At 37.9% G+C, this 15,171-nt stretch overlaps 1 protein-coding gene across 1 annotated transcript in view; it reads right to left on the reverse strand.

Annotated features, from left to right (window-relative positions):
- Window positions 1-298: 298 nt before the first annotated feature.
- Window positions 299-15,171, reverse strand: part of RAB3IP (RAB3A interacting protein) — a 68,009-nt gene continuing 53,136 nt past the window's right edge. Inside the window, exons 6-11 of the mRNA XM_052640418.1 lie at window positions 14,303-14,506; window positions 10,803-10,931; window positions 9,233-9,345; window positions 4,789-4,888; window positions 4,634-4,703; window positions 299-535 (exon numbers count right to left, since the gene is read on the reverse strand). Of these exons, the coding sequence (XP_052496378.1) occupies window positions 453-535; window positions 4,634-4,703; window positions 4,789-4,888; window positions 9,233-9,345; window positions 10,803-10,931; window positions 14,303-14,506 (699 nt within the window). The 3' untranslated portion in view covers window positions 299-452. The remainder of the gene's footprint in view (window positions 536-4,633; window positions 4,704-4,788; window positions 4,889-9,232; window positions 9,346-10,802; window positions 10,932-14,302; window positions 14,507-15,171) is intronic.

A 15,171-nucleotide genomic window follows, 5' to 3' on the forward strand; every position in this document is an offset into this window, starting at 1 on the left:
TAATGTATAAAACAGACAAAAATCGAGTCATGCTAGTGGGCGTAGGGGGAGGAAGGCGATCCTGTCCACTTAACCTTCTTCCTTGTCCTTCATAGGCTGCTGCACAGTTTGAAAATTACAGTTCAAATCCAACTGACCCTATGCACCATGTCAGAGCTACAAAAGAAAGCAAAAGCGCACTCAATTTAACGTTTATTTATTTAGCTATTTTTTGCAACTATAAATTACAATCACTAGTACACCTGTAATTCTTTATAGTGTGTTCAACTAAAGAATAAGCAAACACAGCATAGGTCAGTTTAAAAAGAAATCACAGTACTTCTTAGTATAATCTGCAAAAGAGGGAAAAAGTCTTGGACCCGCTCCTTGGAAATAAATATCAAGTAACCGTAAAAATATTCAGCTATTTTCCAAGTCTTCAGGGAGGTTCATGGATGGTCCCAGGCAGAACATCAGAGTTCCTCTTTGAAATAGCCCAGCTTTGCCAATGACATCTCTTTTCTCAACTGCATAACTTCCCAAAACATTTGGTCAACTACACAAAGAGAAAAGAGGGACACATAAATCATAAAATATCATCTTAATTATTTTTGTTTCAATGAAAATTTAGGTAGCTGAAATGCCAACTGGACATTTCTAATGATGTACCTAATGCTTAACATCCTATCACTGTTTCACACTAACTTTTCCATGTACTTCTGAGCATCCCAGTTTTATTAATAAATACATTTACTGATTTTGCGATCACAATTTGTTAGATATTATCAATGACTACCATTTTAGTCCAAAAGAAGGTAGACATTTCAGTGTCCTGAGTAACTGGCAATGTTGCTGCCTTCTTGAGTAACTATTCTCAATGTTCAATTGTACAAGAGTTATTATCTCACTTATGGATCTTCTTGCTCTAATTTGCTATATCTTGGCCATTTTTCACTTTTCATTAAAACTAACAGAGTAAACAGGAAAAAAGGAAAACATGAGACAGTCCAGAGAACTTAATAGCACTCTTTGTAATGACAAGGAAAGTTTCTGTGTATGGCTCAATTAGAAATAAAACTAAATTCAGAGGATACGCTGTACATTTCTATTATCTCTGCTTCTGTAAGTCCCCTCTATTAAGTGGGGGAAAGTTGGCTCTGTTTTAGATTATAAAAGGTCTCCCTCTGACATATGATCAGATTAGACTGATTTAGATCAGTGGTTCTTAACCAGGGAGATTCTGCCCCCCAGTGTGCATACAGTAACATCTGTAAATGTTTTTCATTATTTGCACCTAGTGAGTAAAGCCCAGGGATGCTACTAAACATCCTACAATGCACAGGACAGCCTCTCTCAATAAAGAATTATCTGGCTTAAAAGAGTAATAGTACCAAGGCTGAGCAACCCTGCTTTATATTTAGCTGCCTTAAATCCTTTTCAGCACAAGGCACAGATAATAAACAGAATGTAAAATCAATAATAATTTACTACAAACCCACTCAATATAAATGTGTACTAAAGACTGTGAAATAAACGAGTAAGAGAAGCCAGAGAAGACATCACTTTCATCACTATCAACCCCCACCACTTATGACCCTTTCTTCCTGTTTTCATAAAGTAGAGTACTTTTCATGTGTCCCTATAAAAACTCTTTTTTAACAAGGAGAAAAAATACACTTGACAACTTGGCACAAATCATCTGTTCTTAAGCTTAAATAGTATTATCTACCAATAGATAATTTTAAAGATTTCCATTTTATTAAAGTCAGAAAAAGTCAGTTCAGTCACTCAGTTGTGTCCAATTCTCTGCGACCCCATGGACTAGAGCATGCCAGGCTTCCCTGTCCATCACCAACTCCTGGAGCTTGCTCAGACTCATGTCCATCGAATCAGTGATGCTATCCAACCATCTCATCCTCTGTCATCCCCTTCTCCTCTTGCCTTCAATCTTGCCCAGAATCAGGGTCTTCTAATGAGGTAGTTCTTCACATCAGGTGGCCAAAGTATTGGAGTTTCAGCTTCAACATCAGTCCTTCCAATGAACATTCAGGACTGATTTCCTTTAGGATGGACTGGTTGGATCTCCTTACAGTCCAAGGGACTCTCAAGAGTCTTCTCCAACACCACAGTTCAAAAGCATCAATTCTTCAGTGCTCAGCTTTCTTTATACTCCAACACTCACATCCATACATAACTACTGGAAAAACCACAGCTTTGACTAGATGGACCTTTGTCAGTAAAGTAATGTCTCTGCTTTTTAATATGCTGTCTAGGTTGGTCATAGCTTTTCTTCCAAGGAGCAAGTGCCTTTTAAATTCATGGCTGCAATCACCATCCGCAGTGATTCTGGAGCTCCCCAAAATAAAGTCTGTCACTGGTTCCACTGTTTCCCCATCTATATGCCATAAATTGATGGGACTGCCAAGATCTTAGTTTTTTGAATGTTGAGTTTTAAGCCAAATTTTTCACTCTCCTCTTTCACCTTCAACAAGAGGCTCTTTAGTTCTTCTTCGCTTTCTGCCATAAGGGTGGTGTCATCTGCGTGTCTGAGGTTTATTGATATTTCTCCCAGCAATCTTGACTCCAGCTTGATTCCAACTGAAAGCTTCATTCAGCCTGGCATTTTGCATGATGTACTCTGCATATAAGTTAAATAAGCAGGGTGACAATACACAGCCTTGATGTATGACTTTTCCAATTTGGAAGCAAGTCTGTTGTTCCATGTCCAGTTCTAACTGTTGCTTCCTGACCTGCATACAGATTTCTCAGGAGACAGGTAAGGTGCTCTGGTATTCCCACTTCATGAAGAATTTTCCACAGGTTGTGATTCACACAGTCAAAGGTTTTGACATAGTCAATAAAGCAGAAGTAGCTGTTTTTCTGGAACTCTCTTGCTTTCTCAATGATCCAGCGGATGTTCACAATTTGATCTCTGGTTCCTCTGCCTTTTCTAAATACAGCTTGACAATCTGGAAGTTCATGGTTCATGTACTGTTGAAGCCTAGCTTGGAGAATTTTGCTAGCATGTGAGATGAGTGCAATGGTGCAGTAGTTTGAACATTCTTTGGCATTGCCTTTCTTTGGGATTGGAATGAAAACTGACCTTTTCCAGTCCTGTGGCCACTGCTGAGTTTTCCAAATTTGCTGGCATACTGAGTGCAGCACTTTAATAGCATCATTTTTAGGATTTGAAATAGCTCAACTAGAATTCCATCACTTCCACTAGCTTTGTTCGTAGTGATGCTTCCCTAAGGCCCACCTGATTTCGCATTTTTATCAAAGTCATAAAAAGTACTATACAGTTTAAAGACTGCTTGTATGCTCTGTAGCCTTTTTAAATTCAATATTGATTAGAGACAGGTTTCACCCCTATTCTTTTAGGTATTATAACCTAATTACCAAAAAAACCCCCCAAAACCCCTAATTACATGTGATTATAAACAAATGACTATTTTCAATATACCAGAGTTTGAAAATGCTAAACTAAGTTTTTACCAACACAGCTAATTGTTCGAAAGGATTAACATTCACTGGTTTACATTACTAAAACACAGTAGGCTTTTACCAGTTTTTCAGTATAGGAAAATTTTCAGGGTCTGGAAAAAGATAAACAAGATAATTCTCCACAACTTCAAATACAAAACTGGTATGGACTTGTCCCTAGCTCAGTATCTGCTATTTCTGTTTTAAAACAACCATATGCAAGGAGATCCAACCAGTCCATTCTAAAGGAGATCAGTCCTGGGTGTTCTTTGGAAGGAATGATGCTAAAGCTGAAACTCCAGTACTTTGGCCACCTCATGCAAACAGTTGACTCACTGGAAAAGACTCTGATGCTGGGAGGGATTGGGGGCATGAGAAGGGGACAACAGAGGATGAAATGGCTGGATGGCATCACCGACTTGATGGACATGAGTTTGAGTGGACTCCGGGAGTTGGTGATGGACAGGGAGGCCTGGCGTGCTGCAATTCATGGGGTCGCAAAGAGTTGGACACGACTGAGCGACTGAACTGAACTGATGTATTAAAAAATATATATTTTGGAGCTGTCAGGTCATGTTAGTTTCTATGGCTGGTATTTAAGACATCCGACTATAAAACCATAACTAATCATGAAAGACTACAATTAAAAATGCTGCCACCCTGGCACTAGGTTAGCTCTCTGGATATATCATCTACACGTTTCTGTTGATGTAGAAGACAGTGATCTTTACTCCACTCGGAATTACCCTCACGACTACTTTGTTAACTCACATGTGAAAGGAGAAAATACAGAAAAAAGCTTAGTGCCTTGTGGGCTCCACTAATTAAAATAAGCCTGACCACATTTAGACCTTGCTCAGTTTTATTTCTTAAGGAGTATGTTCAACAGGCTTTATGCTCCTCTCACATTTACCACCTGGTTTATCATATATTCCTTAAATGTTAAAACTGATCCTGCTTCAAATTCAAGAGTAAAATGTGGCAAATCTAAGGATTAAATACAATATGTTTTAAAAGATGCTTTTGTTCCCAAATTATTCACACATTTTATTACACCTATTAAAGAGATTCAAGATAAATGTACCAATAATGTTTATTTGAGCATTACTATTATGTCCTATACTTTTTACCAAACTTTTATGCAAATATTTTATAATGAATTGACACTCACCATCTTGCTGTTTCACAAGTCCCTGCTGAATGTACCGAATGTATGTGAAAAAGTTACAGACAGAAGTGATCTGGGCCAAAAAGAAAAGAATGTTAACCAGTCAAATGTTTCTTGTCAAAGAGAGCTTTATTAAAGTTAATGGTTATGTTACTTACCCTGTATCTGCAAAAAGGAGAAATATAGTAGTAGTTGCTTGAGTCCCCTAGTTTAATTCTGTGTTTACAGGACTTGCTCTGACCTGTGAGAGCACATTTTCTGTAAAATAAGGATAAATTTTAGTTTTAAAAAATTAAAAGCATTTTGCCCCTACCTTCTGAACAAGTTGCACATTTATTCAGACAACATATATTTGACAACCTACCCTGTATCAGGTACTCTGTGAAGATGAGAAAGACAAAAACCCTACCCTCTAGGGCTTACATTCTAGTAGAAGTTTACAAGCATAGCATTCAGTATGGTTCTAGAAATAAAAGCTAGATGTTTTAACATATGTCCTTGCTCAGTCACTTCAGTCGTGTCTGACTCTCTGCGACCCCATGGACCACGGCCTGCCAGGATCCCTTGTCCAAGGGATTCTCCAGGCAAGAATTCTGGAGTGGGTTCCCATTTCCTTCTTCAGTGATAAAGTATGAAGTGAGTGAAGAAGTCGCTCAGTCGTATCCGATTCTTTGCGACCCCATGAACTGTAGCCTACCAGGCTCCTCTGTCCATGGGATTTTCCAGGCAAGAGTACTGGAGTGGGTTGCCATTTCCTTCTCCAATATATGTCCTAACCAGGAACAAAATTACAAATAAGTAATCAGCTGCAGGGCAGGCCACAGCTTTCCACTGGGACTTCAACTTCTGTCTTAGTTGAAAAAAACTTAAAAGTGACTGTTCAAGTCTCAAAACATGCTACTGATAGCCTGCAGGACAACAGTTTCCAGATGGGATACTTTTTGGTGTGTTGGGTTGGTGTATATGCATTTAATGTGGCACCTAGGCCTGAGAAATACAAAGGAATAAGAAATCTTACAAACACACTGCATCTTAACAATTACAATTACACAGAGAGTACATACTCCATTTAGACATACCGACCTTCCTCTTTGCATACTACAACATGTATGAGGGTTTTCAGGCTACAATAGGATGGAAGCCTCTTGAGAGCAGGGAATGTACTGTATTCATCTTGAAATGCCTGACAGTAAGTATCCGCCTGGCAGAGAGCAGACATTCAGTGGTTGCTGGTTAAGTGACAGGCCACCTGTCACTCTACTTGCTCAACAAGATCAGGTTGGACTCACAGAAGCCCAGCTGTCACCCTGCTAAATAGAAGCTTGACTACAGACAGCTACCACTCCTTGTCAATGCAAACTTAGTGTAGCTCTAAAGTAAAATAAAGTGGCCAATAGCATTTTATAGGGCATTATAAGTTATAAAGAAAAAAGTATTAACTAGACATTGAATTTTCAGCTATACTTACGAGAAATATGAAATGTATGTGGCTCCATATTAAGCAAACATACAACAAATGGTTACTTAAAAGAGAATAATTTTGGCCATTCAAATCACAAAAGAATTCTTACCTTTTCAAGAGATTTCACCTCACTGTTCCTTTATTAGAAAACACCTTTAATGATCTATAATAATATTTAAAAGCACTACTACTAGCTTGAGGAGGATGGACAACCAAGAAATTTAAGGCACAAGTGTTAAAAGTCCTTGGAACTATACTATTTTAAGTATAATTTACACAAGAGAAAAATGTACCATCAAACTGATTAAAATCACCTTTATACTGCTCTTCTGGAAGCAGACATATATCTGTCTGTCTACTATTTTTCTAACTTTCAAATGACTCAGGTAAAATGGTTTTAAGTATCAACTTTTAAAATAAAGTGTTTAAGTTATCTCATTTCTGAAGCTAATATATTTTTATTTGAGCTAGAATTCAACGCTGTCTTCTGACCTCTAATTCCAATTAAAAAAAAAAAAAACATACTACACTACCTCAGTATCTCAATAGCTCTAGTCCCAAGATTTCAAATCCTTGCTTGCCATTTTCACTCAAGAATGTCAACGTGTCTAAGTCCGCATCTATCATCTTGTAAACCAGAGCCCTATTAACTTCCAAAAATTCACATCCCCCATCCAGTCACCTCTAACTCCTTTCTTTACACATCTTTCCTCCCCATACACTCATCATCCTTTGAACGCAGTTTCCTTGTTCCCTTCTTCAGTCTTTGTTATCCAAATTCCACTCATGCTTCTAAAACCCAGATCAAACCAAAGCTCCTCCAATAATTGTTCTGATCACCACCAGTGGAGTGACTTCGCCTTCCACAAAATTCCCAGAGCACTATGCCATTCACTTAGTGACTGTCTTGACAATCTCATCCACAAGAGCCTTAGCCGGGGCCATACTTCACGTTTCATTTTAGAAAAAAAAAAAAAAGGACACCATTTTCCTTTGGTTTTCTCCACACAATATGCACTGCAAACATCTTGGCTTCCGGCCCCATTTCCACAAGCACAATAATACCCTTAACTATGTTAATTGTTCCCTAAATAGCTCAGTTGGTAAAGAATCCACCTGCAATGCAGGAGACTCCCTTTGATTCCTGGGTTGGAAAGATCCGCTGGAGAAGGGACAGGCTACCCACTCCAGAATTCTTGGGCTTCCCTTGTGGCTCAGCTGGTAAAGAATCCACCTGCAATGCAGGAGACCTGGATTTGATCCCTGGGTTGGAAAGATCCCCTGGAGAAGGGAAAGGCTACTCACTAGACTATCCTGGCCTGGAGAATTCCATGGACTGCATAGTCCATGGGGTCACAAAGAGGTGGACATGATTGAGTGACTTTCACTTTCATTCAGTATAATTATTTTACTAAAATATTGTAAAAATCTACTGTAACTGAGATTTCATTTGATGATATTACACATTTAATATGTGGGATGGATACAATGCAACCATAAATTTAAAACCCTACAATAAAAACTGCTATTGTAAAATAAGATATAACACAGAACTTCAAGTACAAAAACTGCTATCATTAACAATCAGGATAAAAATACCCAGGAGTTAGTTGATGGGTAGAATTTAGAAATGTAAATCTCTTCCCCAAAATTCAGAGGCCACCATACTACAAGTGTGGCATGGGGAGCATAAAACAGGACACAACTCTAGGTGGACAGACTTGTGGCTCACGAACAAACACAGGACTAAAAAAATAAGTTACCCAAATAGCAGCACTGACTGATCCTGCTCAGAGTGCAATGTGCGTTAACAGGAAACAGGAAGAACGACACAACTCCCACATCCGGTTTTAACTGACCTAGCAGTTAATCTCTCAATGGCACTCCAGTACTCTTGCCTGGAGAATCCCATGGATGGAGGAGCCTGGTGGGCTGCAGTCCATAGGTTCGCTGAGTCAGAACGACTGAGCGACTTCACTTTCACTTTTCACTTTGATGCAATAGAGAAGGAAATGGCAACCCACTGCAGTGTTCTTGCCTGGAGAATCCCAGGGACGGGGGAGCCTGGTGGGCTGCTGTCTATGGGATCGCACAGAGTCGGACACGACTGAAGCGACTTAGCAACAGCAGCAGCAGCAGCAGTTAATCTCAACCAGCCGCTTCTTCTTTTGCCTTCAAATAGCCTGCCTGACAGGATTCAACTGTTGCTAGCTAGGAGCTCTTTTGGGCCTCCCAGGTGATGCTAGTGGTAAAGATCCTGCCTGCCAATGCAGGAGACATAAGAGACGTGGGTTCGATCCCTGGGTGGGGAAGATCCCCTGGATGAGGTATGACAACATACTCCAGTATGTTGTCCAGAATCGGACACAACTGAGCGACTTAGCATGCACGCACATGAGCTCTCCTAGGCTCTTCAGTCCCCTTATACTGATCTAGTTTTTAACCAACTAAGCAGCTTCCCTGAAATCTTTCAAAGTCACCTTTTAAACAGCTGTGCCAAAGGTTTTAGGTACTGCTGGTTTCAATCTTTTCCAGAACTGGTTGGAAAAAGGGTTGTTCTGCTATGAAATGTGGAGTCACCCCTGAAGGTACACAACTGTCAAATATTTCTTACACATGACGACAGAAATGTTTCTTTACCAAAGTGAGAAAGCTTTACAATGAGAGTACTGAAGGAGAGGACTAGCCAAGTCTTTTGGTGCCCTGTTTTCACGCTTGGCAAGACCTAGTCTAATTCACTGTCTTTTCAAATTATTTTTGACAGCAAACTTCAAGAAGAAATATTTTATACAAAAAGCCCAGAACATGAAAAGTATAACAAAAAAAATCTGCTTATGACCCATAAAAGAGATTTCATAATCAGGTAATGGATTACAATATGTGGTTTACAAAAAAAAAGTTTCTGACACCTGATCTACCTGGATCCCACGTACAGGTCTGTAATTAAAGAGCTCTCCACTGACGATACATCTGAAATCCCCACACTGCCTGCGGGTTGGTCTCTGGGCTGCACAGACTCTAAACAGAAAACTGACGAGAGATTTAACCATATTTAAAACCAGAAAAAATTAAAGTAACTGCAACACATAAAATTTTTAAAACTCAATATTCTTCCACAAGACATGATTTTGAAAACATACTTTGGTCCTCCGCATTCAACTGCAGATGCTTTCACGAATCGAACAGGTTGTAATCCCACTGGTTCAATGCTTAAAGTGTTGTTCTCCACAGCTTCCAGAACAGCTGAAGCCAACTTCACAGAACACAAAAAACATTAGATGCTGACAGGAAAATGGAAAATTCTAGTTCACAGTAAACTGATGTTTAAAAATTATTTTTCCTCAAGTTCCCCTAGATTTGCCTTAGCTAATGAAAAAGAAAGAAACCACATAAGCTTGGTTTGAATTCTTGCATAACTCCAATATTGTTATGAAAAGTGATTCAGTTATAGCTAAATAACTTTTCTCATTTTCTGGAAGGAAATTAAAGACATTAATTCCAGATCACCCCTTATCCAGAATTAACATCCACTATTAAAGTCACTTCAAAATGAATATCCTAATGCTTGATTTTGCCAAATTTATGCATTATTTTTTAATACCGGTCATCATACCAGAGCAATATATATTAAGCAGAGCTACATATTTAATGATCTCATGTTTATGTGCACAAGAGTATACAAAAGAATTAAATGAATTATCAAATATTAAATGCCCAGATGGAGACGGTAGTAACTGATAAACAACTGATGAAATGGGCAAACTACTTTATTCTGGCAAGATTACTTATACGTAGCAATCTACCTAAAATTAGGGCCAGAGCCATAATGACTAACAGCTATATATCAAAAGCATTTTAGTCTTTCTCTTAACTTCTCCTTACAAGTAGTGTTGTAATTAAATTCTCTAAAGACTCTTAGGATTAACTTTCTTAAAACACTTATTGACTGGATATTTGCAGACAAACCTCCCGCATGTAAGAACAAATTAAAATTATGACCTTACATTTGCACAGCGTTTTAAGGTTTTCTGTCTACTTGAAAGTGTCAAAATGTTAGTCACACAGTCACGTCCGACTCTTTGAAGCTCCAGGGACTGTAGCCCACCAGGTTCCTCTGTCCATGGAATTCTCCAGGCAAGAATACTGGAATGGGTAGCCTTCTCTTTTCTAAGGGTTCTTCCCAATCTAGGGATAGAACCTGGGTCTCCTATACTGCAGGCAGATGCTTTACCGTCTGAGCCACCAGGGAAGTTTTTCTATCTACTTAATTGACTTCGTTTTGTCTTAACAAACCTGAGACATGGACAAGGAAGGCATTTTTCCCCCTGTTTTAACGATGAAGGAACTAAACAGGAATTTTAAAATCACATATGGATAAACCGAACAAACAGCTTGAAGTATACAGAAATTCCTTTACACTGACTCTTGGACTAAAAGTTAAGAAATAAGCCCTACCCCCTTAACATATTTAATACTTCACTCCAGTGCAAAACATACTGCAGTGTGAGTGATCCTCTGCTCAAATAAGGAAGAAGGTTGAGTAAGTGAACGCCAAGAAATTATTATGACCCTAATATGGAATGGAGAAAATGGTAAAACATGACATTTTATAAATTATCTATGTAAGAGATAGTAAAATATGTAACATGCCTAAGTAAAAGGTATAGGAACAACTCTAATGCATTTCTATTAAAGTTTTTAAAAAATTACCTCACTTTTTGAGAAGGTTAAACAAGGAAAGATATCTTCCTGATAGACTTTGTCTAAGAAAGGACAGGTTCTGTCCATTGTGGGCTCATCCTTCCAAGATCTGAATTCATTATACAGGGATAAGTCAGCCTGACAAAAGAAAACATAAAATAACTTTTAAAGAAGTACAAACAGAAAATCACTTTATAAAACCAAAACCTAATTAATATATTACCAAAAAACAAATATTCTTTATTTAAAATAACAATCAAACCATTCTTGACTAGATATAATACAGGATAGCAATTTTTTAATTGAAGTATAGCTGATTTACAATATTGTTTGTTTCAGGTATATAGCAAAGTGATTCAATTAAACTTTTTTTTTCAAATTCTTTCCATTATAGATTATTATAAGGTATTGAATATAGTTCCCTGTTGTTGTTTTAGCTGCTAAGTCATGTCCAACTCTTTAGTAACCTCCTGGAGTGTAGCTTGCCAGCTCCTCTGTCCATGAGATTTTCCCAGCCAAGAATACTGGAGTGGATTGCCATTTCCTTCTCCAGGGGATCTTCCCCACCCAGGGATTGAACCTGCCTCTCCTGCACTGGCAGGCAAGATCTTCCCCACTGAGCCATTAGGGAATCCCATGGTTCCCTGTACTATACAGTAAATTCTTGGCTTATTTTATATACAGTGGTGTATATCTGTTAATCTCATACTTCTAACTTATCCCTCTCTCAGCCTTTCCCCTTTGGCAACCATAAGATCCCTTTCTATATCTGTGAGTCTGTTTCTGTTTTGTAAATAAGTTCATTTGTACCTTTTTTAGGATTTCACATATAAGTGATCATATTTGTGTTTTTCTTTCTGATATCTTCAAAGAGTATGATACTATCTAGGTCCATTTATGTTGCTACAAATGGCAATATTTCATTCTTTTTAAAAAACAATCTAAACTCCCAAATAACTAGCGGGTGCTTTTCAATGTAATCACTATGGTGTCAAAGATCACTACCATTACCTACCCACCAAAAAAAATGTAACACTAATGTTGGAGTTCTTCTTGAGACACAGGTGCACACTGTTCTGAATACAAAAGTCCTCTGAAAACAATTTGGAGCCAAGTTAATTAAAACAAGTGTTTAATAGAGGCTGACCAAACTGTGAAATCTATTTTGGGGTCAAAAGTGACACCAACTGTTCAGCTATTTAAGGCATTTCCAGAATTTTCAAAATTTTTACTCTACAAGCTGCAAAACTAAAAGCAGCACACACACACAGCCTCCTAAGCTGACTATCTCAAATATGTAACATTCATTTAGATTTTTTTGCCATTTCAACATCTAGTGTCTACCATCTGAATTACCAATAATCCAGCTGGCACCGGCCTTCCTATTCACTCTTCCAGTTGTCTCTTCTCTTTCCTTCCAATTTAATAATTTTTCCCAAGTATTCTTCTCTTTGGATTCCCCCAGCCCAGCTCAATACTGCCCATCAGCATATAAAGATCCACCCAGCCCCCAGCCACCCAAACACAGAGCAGTGTCCCTCATCCACCCGCAACTTTAAGCCCCTCTTGTCCAGAAGCACTAGATACCCTGTAAATGAAACACTGACTGCATCTACGGCCTCCAGGACAGCTCAATCAGATGTGCATGTAGTCTATGTGAAAGTAACGGAAGACTGGCTGTACCCCAGCTTTCCTAGAGACTTTCCTCTAAGGTGTATAATGGCAATCTCAATGTGAATTTTTTTCATTCCAATCCATAAATTCCTTGAATCAAAGCTAAAGGCAAAAGGATAAAAATATTAGCAGATAAGTAATACATTTTCAAATTAATTTTCTTTGTAAAATCTACCCTTTGATGGATATAAAACCCAAACTGGGTAAGTAGTGTTCTGAGAAAAGATTCTAGTTGAAAGGCAATAATTTAAACTACTTATTAAGAGCTGACTCTGTCAGGAACTACAGTAATAAGCACTTCACAAACATTTAATCCTCAAAGCTGGGCAAGATAAATATTATAACCTCCATTTATAGATAAGAAAACTAGAGTTTAGAGAGATAAAATAACTTGACCAAGGTTACCAAGCAAGAAACCAGTAAAAGTTCCCATTTGAGAGACTTGATCTCAGAGCCTTGCCTGACTGTGTGTGCATGCATGCACCTGTGTCCTCACTGCTTTCAGAAGAAACACTGTAAAGTCATGACTGAGTGCCCCCATCACATTTTCTGCAGAAACATGGACATATCCCATTTTCTGTCCAACTGTATCTAAGATTTACACAGGTCAAATTTATGTGTTTCCTTTGTCTAATAAAACATTTTGACAAGTTTTTCACAAAATATTACAATACAAGATATAGCCAGAAAGCAGAACGTTATATGCTGCCTATATGCATATTTTAAGGAATTTCATAAATACAAAACTTTAAAATGTTCCATGAGAAACATCCAAATTTTCTCAGTGTAAAAAACAGGGAGAAAAGGGTACATAATTACACACACTGAGAAATCACAGCAAAAATACAAGTTGTACCAAGCAATTAAAAATGCTATCAATACTGAAAGAAATCAGAATTAAAGTTATGACTAAAAACATTTCTTAAATATTTAACAGAAACCAGTGTGAATTTTAATTTCATCACATTCAGATTTAACGAAGTATTGAACTTCTCTCTCACCAGCATCGTTCTTTCTTATGAATAACTAAACAATATACAATTCAATTAAAATGAGCAACAACCCTGGCTATTCAATTAAATAAACTCCTGGCTTCTATGTAAAAATCTAAACAAGCACAGCTTCTTAAAGATTAATGAGAGACTTGAATTCAACAATGTAAAATACAACTTTCAAGAAAAAAAATGGGAGAAGGCTGCTTGTTAATTAGTGATCAATCCCCTTGGACATGCTTTCTCATCACATGTAAGTAAAAACTATTTTACAATTACACAATTTTTACTCAAAACAGCTCAAAATATTAGCACATTATCTCAGCTATCCTCATAACATACTTTATAAAATTAAAGCTTACCATCAGTTCTATTGTTGTTGCTTAATTATCTGAATTAACTCCAGGACTACCTTACTGATATAAAATTGTTTCTCCCAGAATTTAAGTAAAAACAACACACTGTTCTTCAAGAAAATCACCTAATATTTTCATATATTTCTTATGTTCATATTTTGCTGGAGCATGCAAGCAATAAATTTTGACTAGCCAGATCATTAAAGTCACCCACTCTCCTTTATACAACACACGACAGTTTGCTCCCTAAATGAAATATCGAGATTAAGAAACTTACCAAGTTTCCAGCAGGTACTCCAAGGTCAGCCAGGAAGAGAAGGGAACTGAAGAATCCCTGAAAGCAGCCAGCTCTAGACAAAGCCTCCCCCATCTTAATACTGAATATTTTGTACTAAAAGTTTTGCTGGCAAAAATCATAACCAACAGCTCAGTGATGAGAATTACTAAGTATCAACAGAGTCAGAAGGGACAGTCCTGGACGAGTTACCTCTTTGCAGTCTTTTACAATTGGCTGTATCACACTGAGGTCCTGATGACTGCCACTCATAGCACTGCTTGTACTTTTATTTCTTGTATGGCCCTTTTTAAAATGTGCCTTTCCACCTGGCAGAGGCTCTTGTGTAGGTGACGTTGGAGAACTGGACAATACAAGTGTCTTCAATGCAGCTACTTCAGCTTGGAGTACATCAATCTTGAAAAGAAATCAACACAGTCACATGTACTGAATATGTTTTCTGACAGATGCAGCTAAATGTTAACAATTTGGTAACTTTCAGAGAAGAAACATAAGTTTAATGTGTATTTCCTGTGGAGTAATAAAAGGAAAGTAAACTAAATGGGTTTTGGGGAGGGCTTTTTATTTTTAATCAGTTTTTTGATGTTCCCATACAATCTGGATTAAGTTGCTATTCACAATGTCAGATGACAATTTTAAAATTATCAAAATGTTTAACATTTCACTATGTGGATTTTCAGATGAGATTGGGTGCATTCAGGGTGGTATGGCTGTAGACATCACCAACTCAATGGACATGAGTTTGAGCAAGCTCCAGGAGTTGGTGATGGACAGGGAAGCCTGGCGTGCTGCAGTCCATGGGGTCACAAAGAGTCGGACACGACTGAGCAACTGAACAGATGCAAATTTTCAGAATCTTCATATTTAAAAATAGTTTATGATTAGGCGCAGTTCATTTCTAAAACAGTAAAATCTAGTAACATTTCAGTGGCTTTTTAAATGCTGGAGAGGGTGTGGAGAAAAGGGAACCCTCCTACACTGTTGGTGGGAATGCAAACTAGTACAGCCACTATGGAGAACAGTGTGGAGATTCCTCAAAAAATTGCAAATAGAACTCCCTT

Source organism: Budorcas taxicolor, chromosome 5 (assembly GCF_023091745.1).
Source record: "Budorcas taxicolor isolate Tak-1 chromosome 5, Takin1.1, whole genome shotgun sequence".
Lineage (NCBI taxonomy): Eukaryota > Metazoa > Chordata > Mammalia > Artiodactyla > Bovidae > Budorcas > Budorcas taxicolor.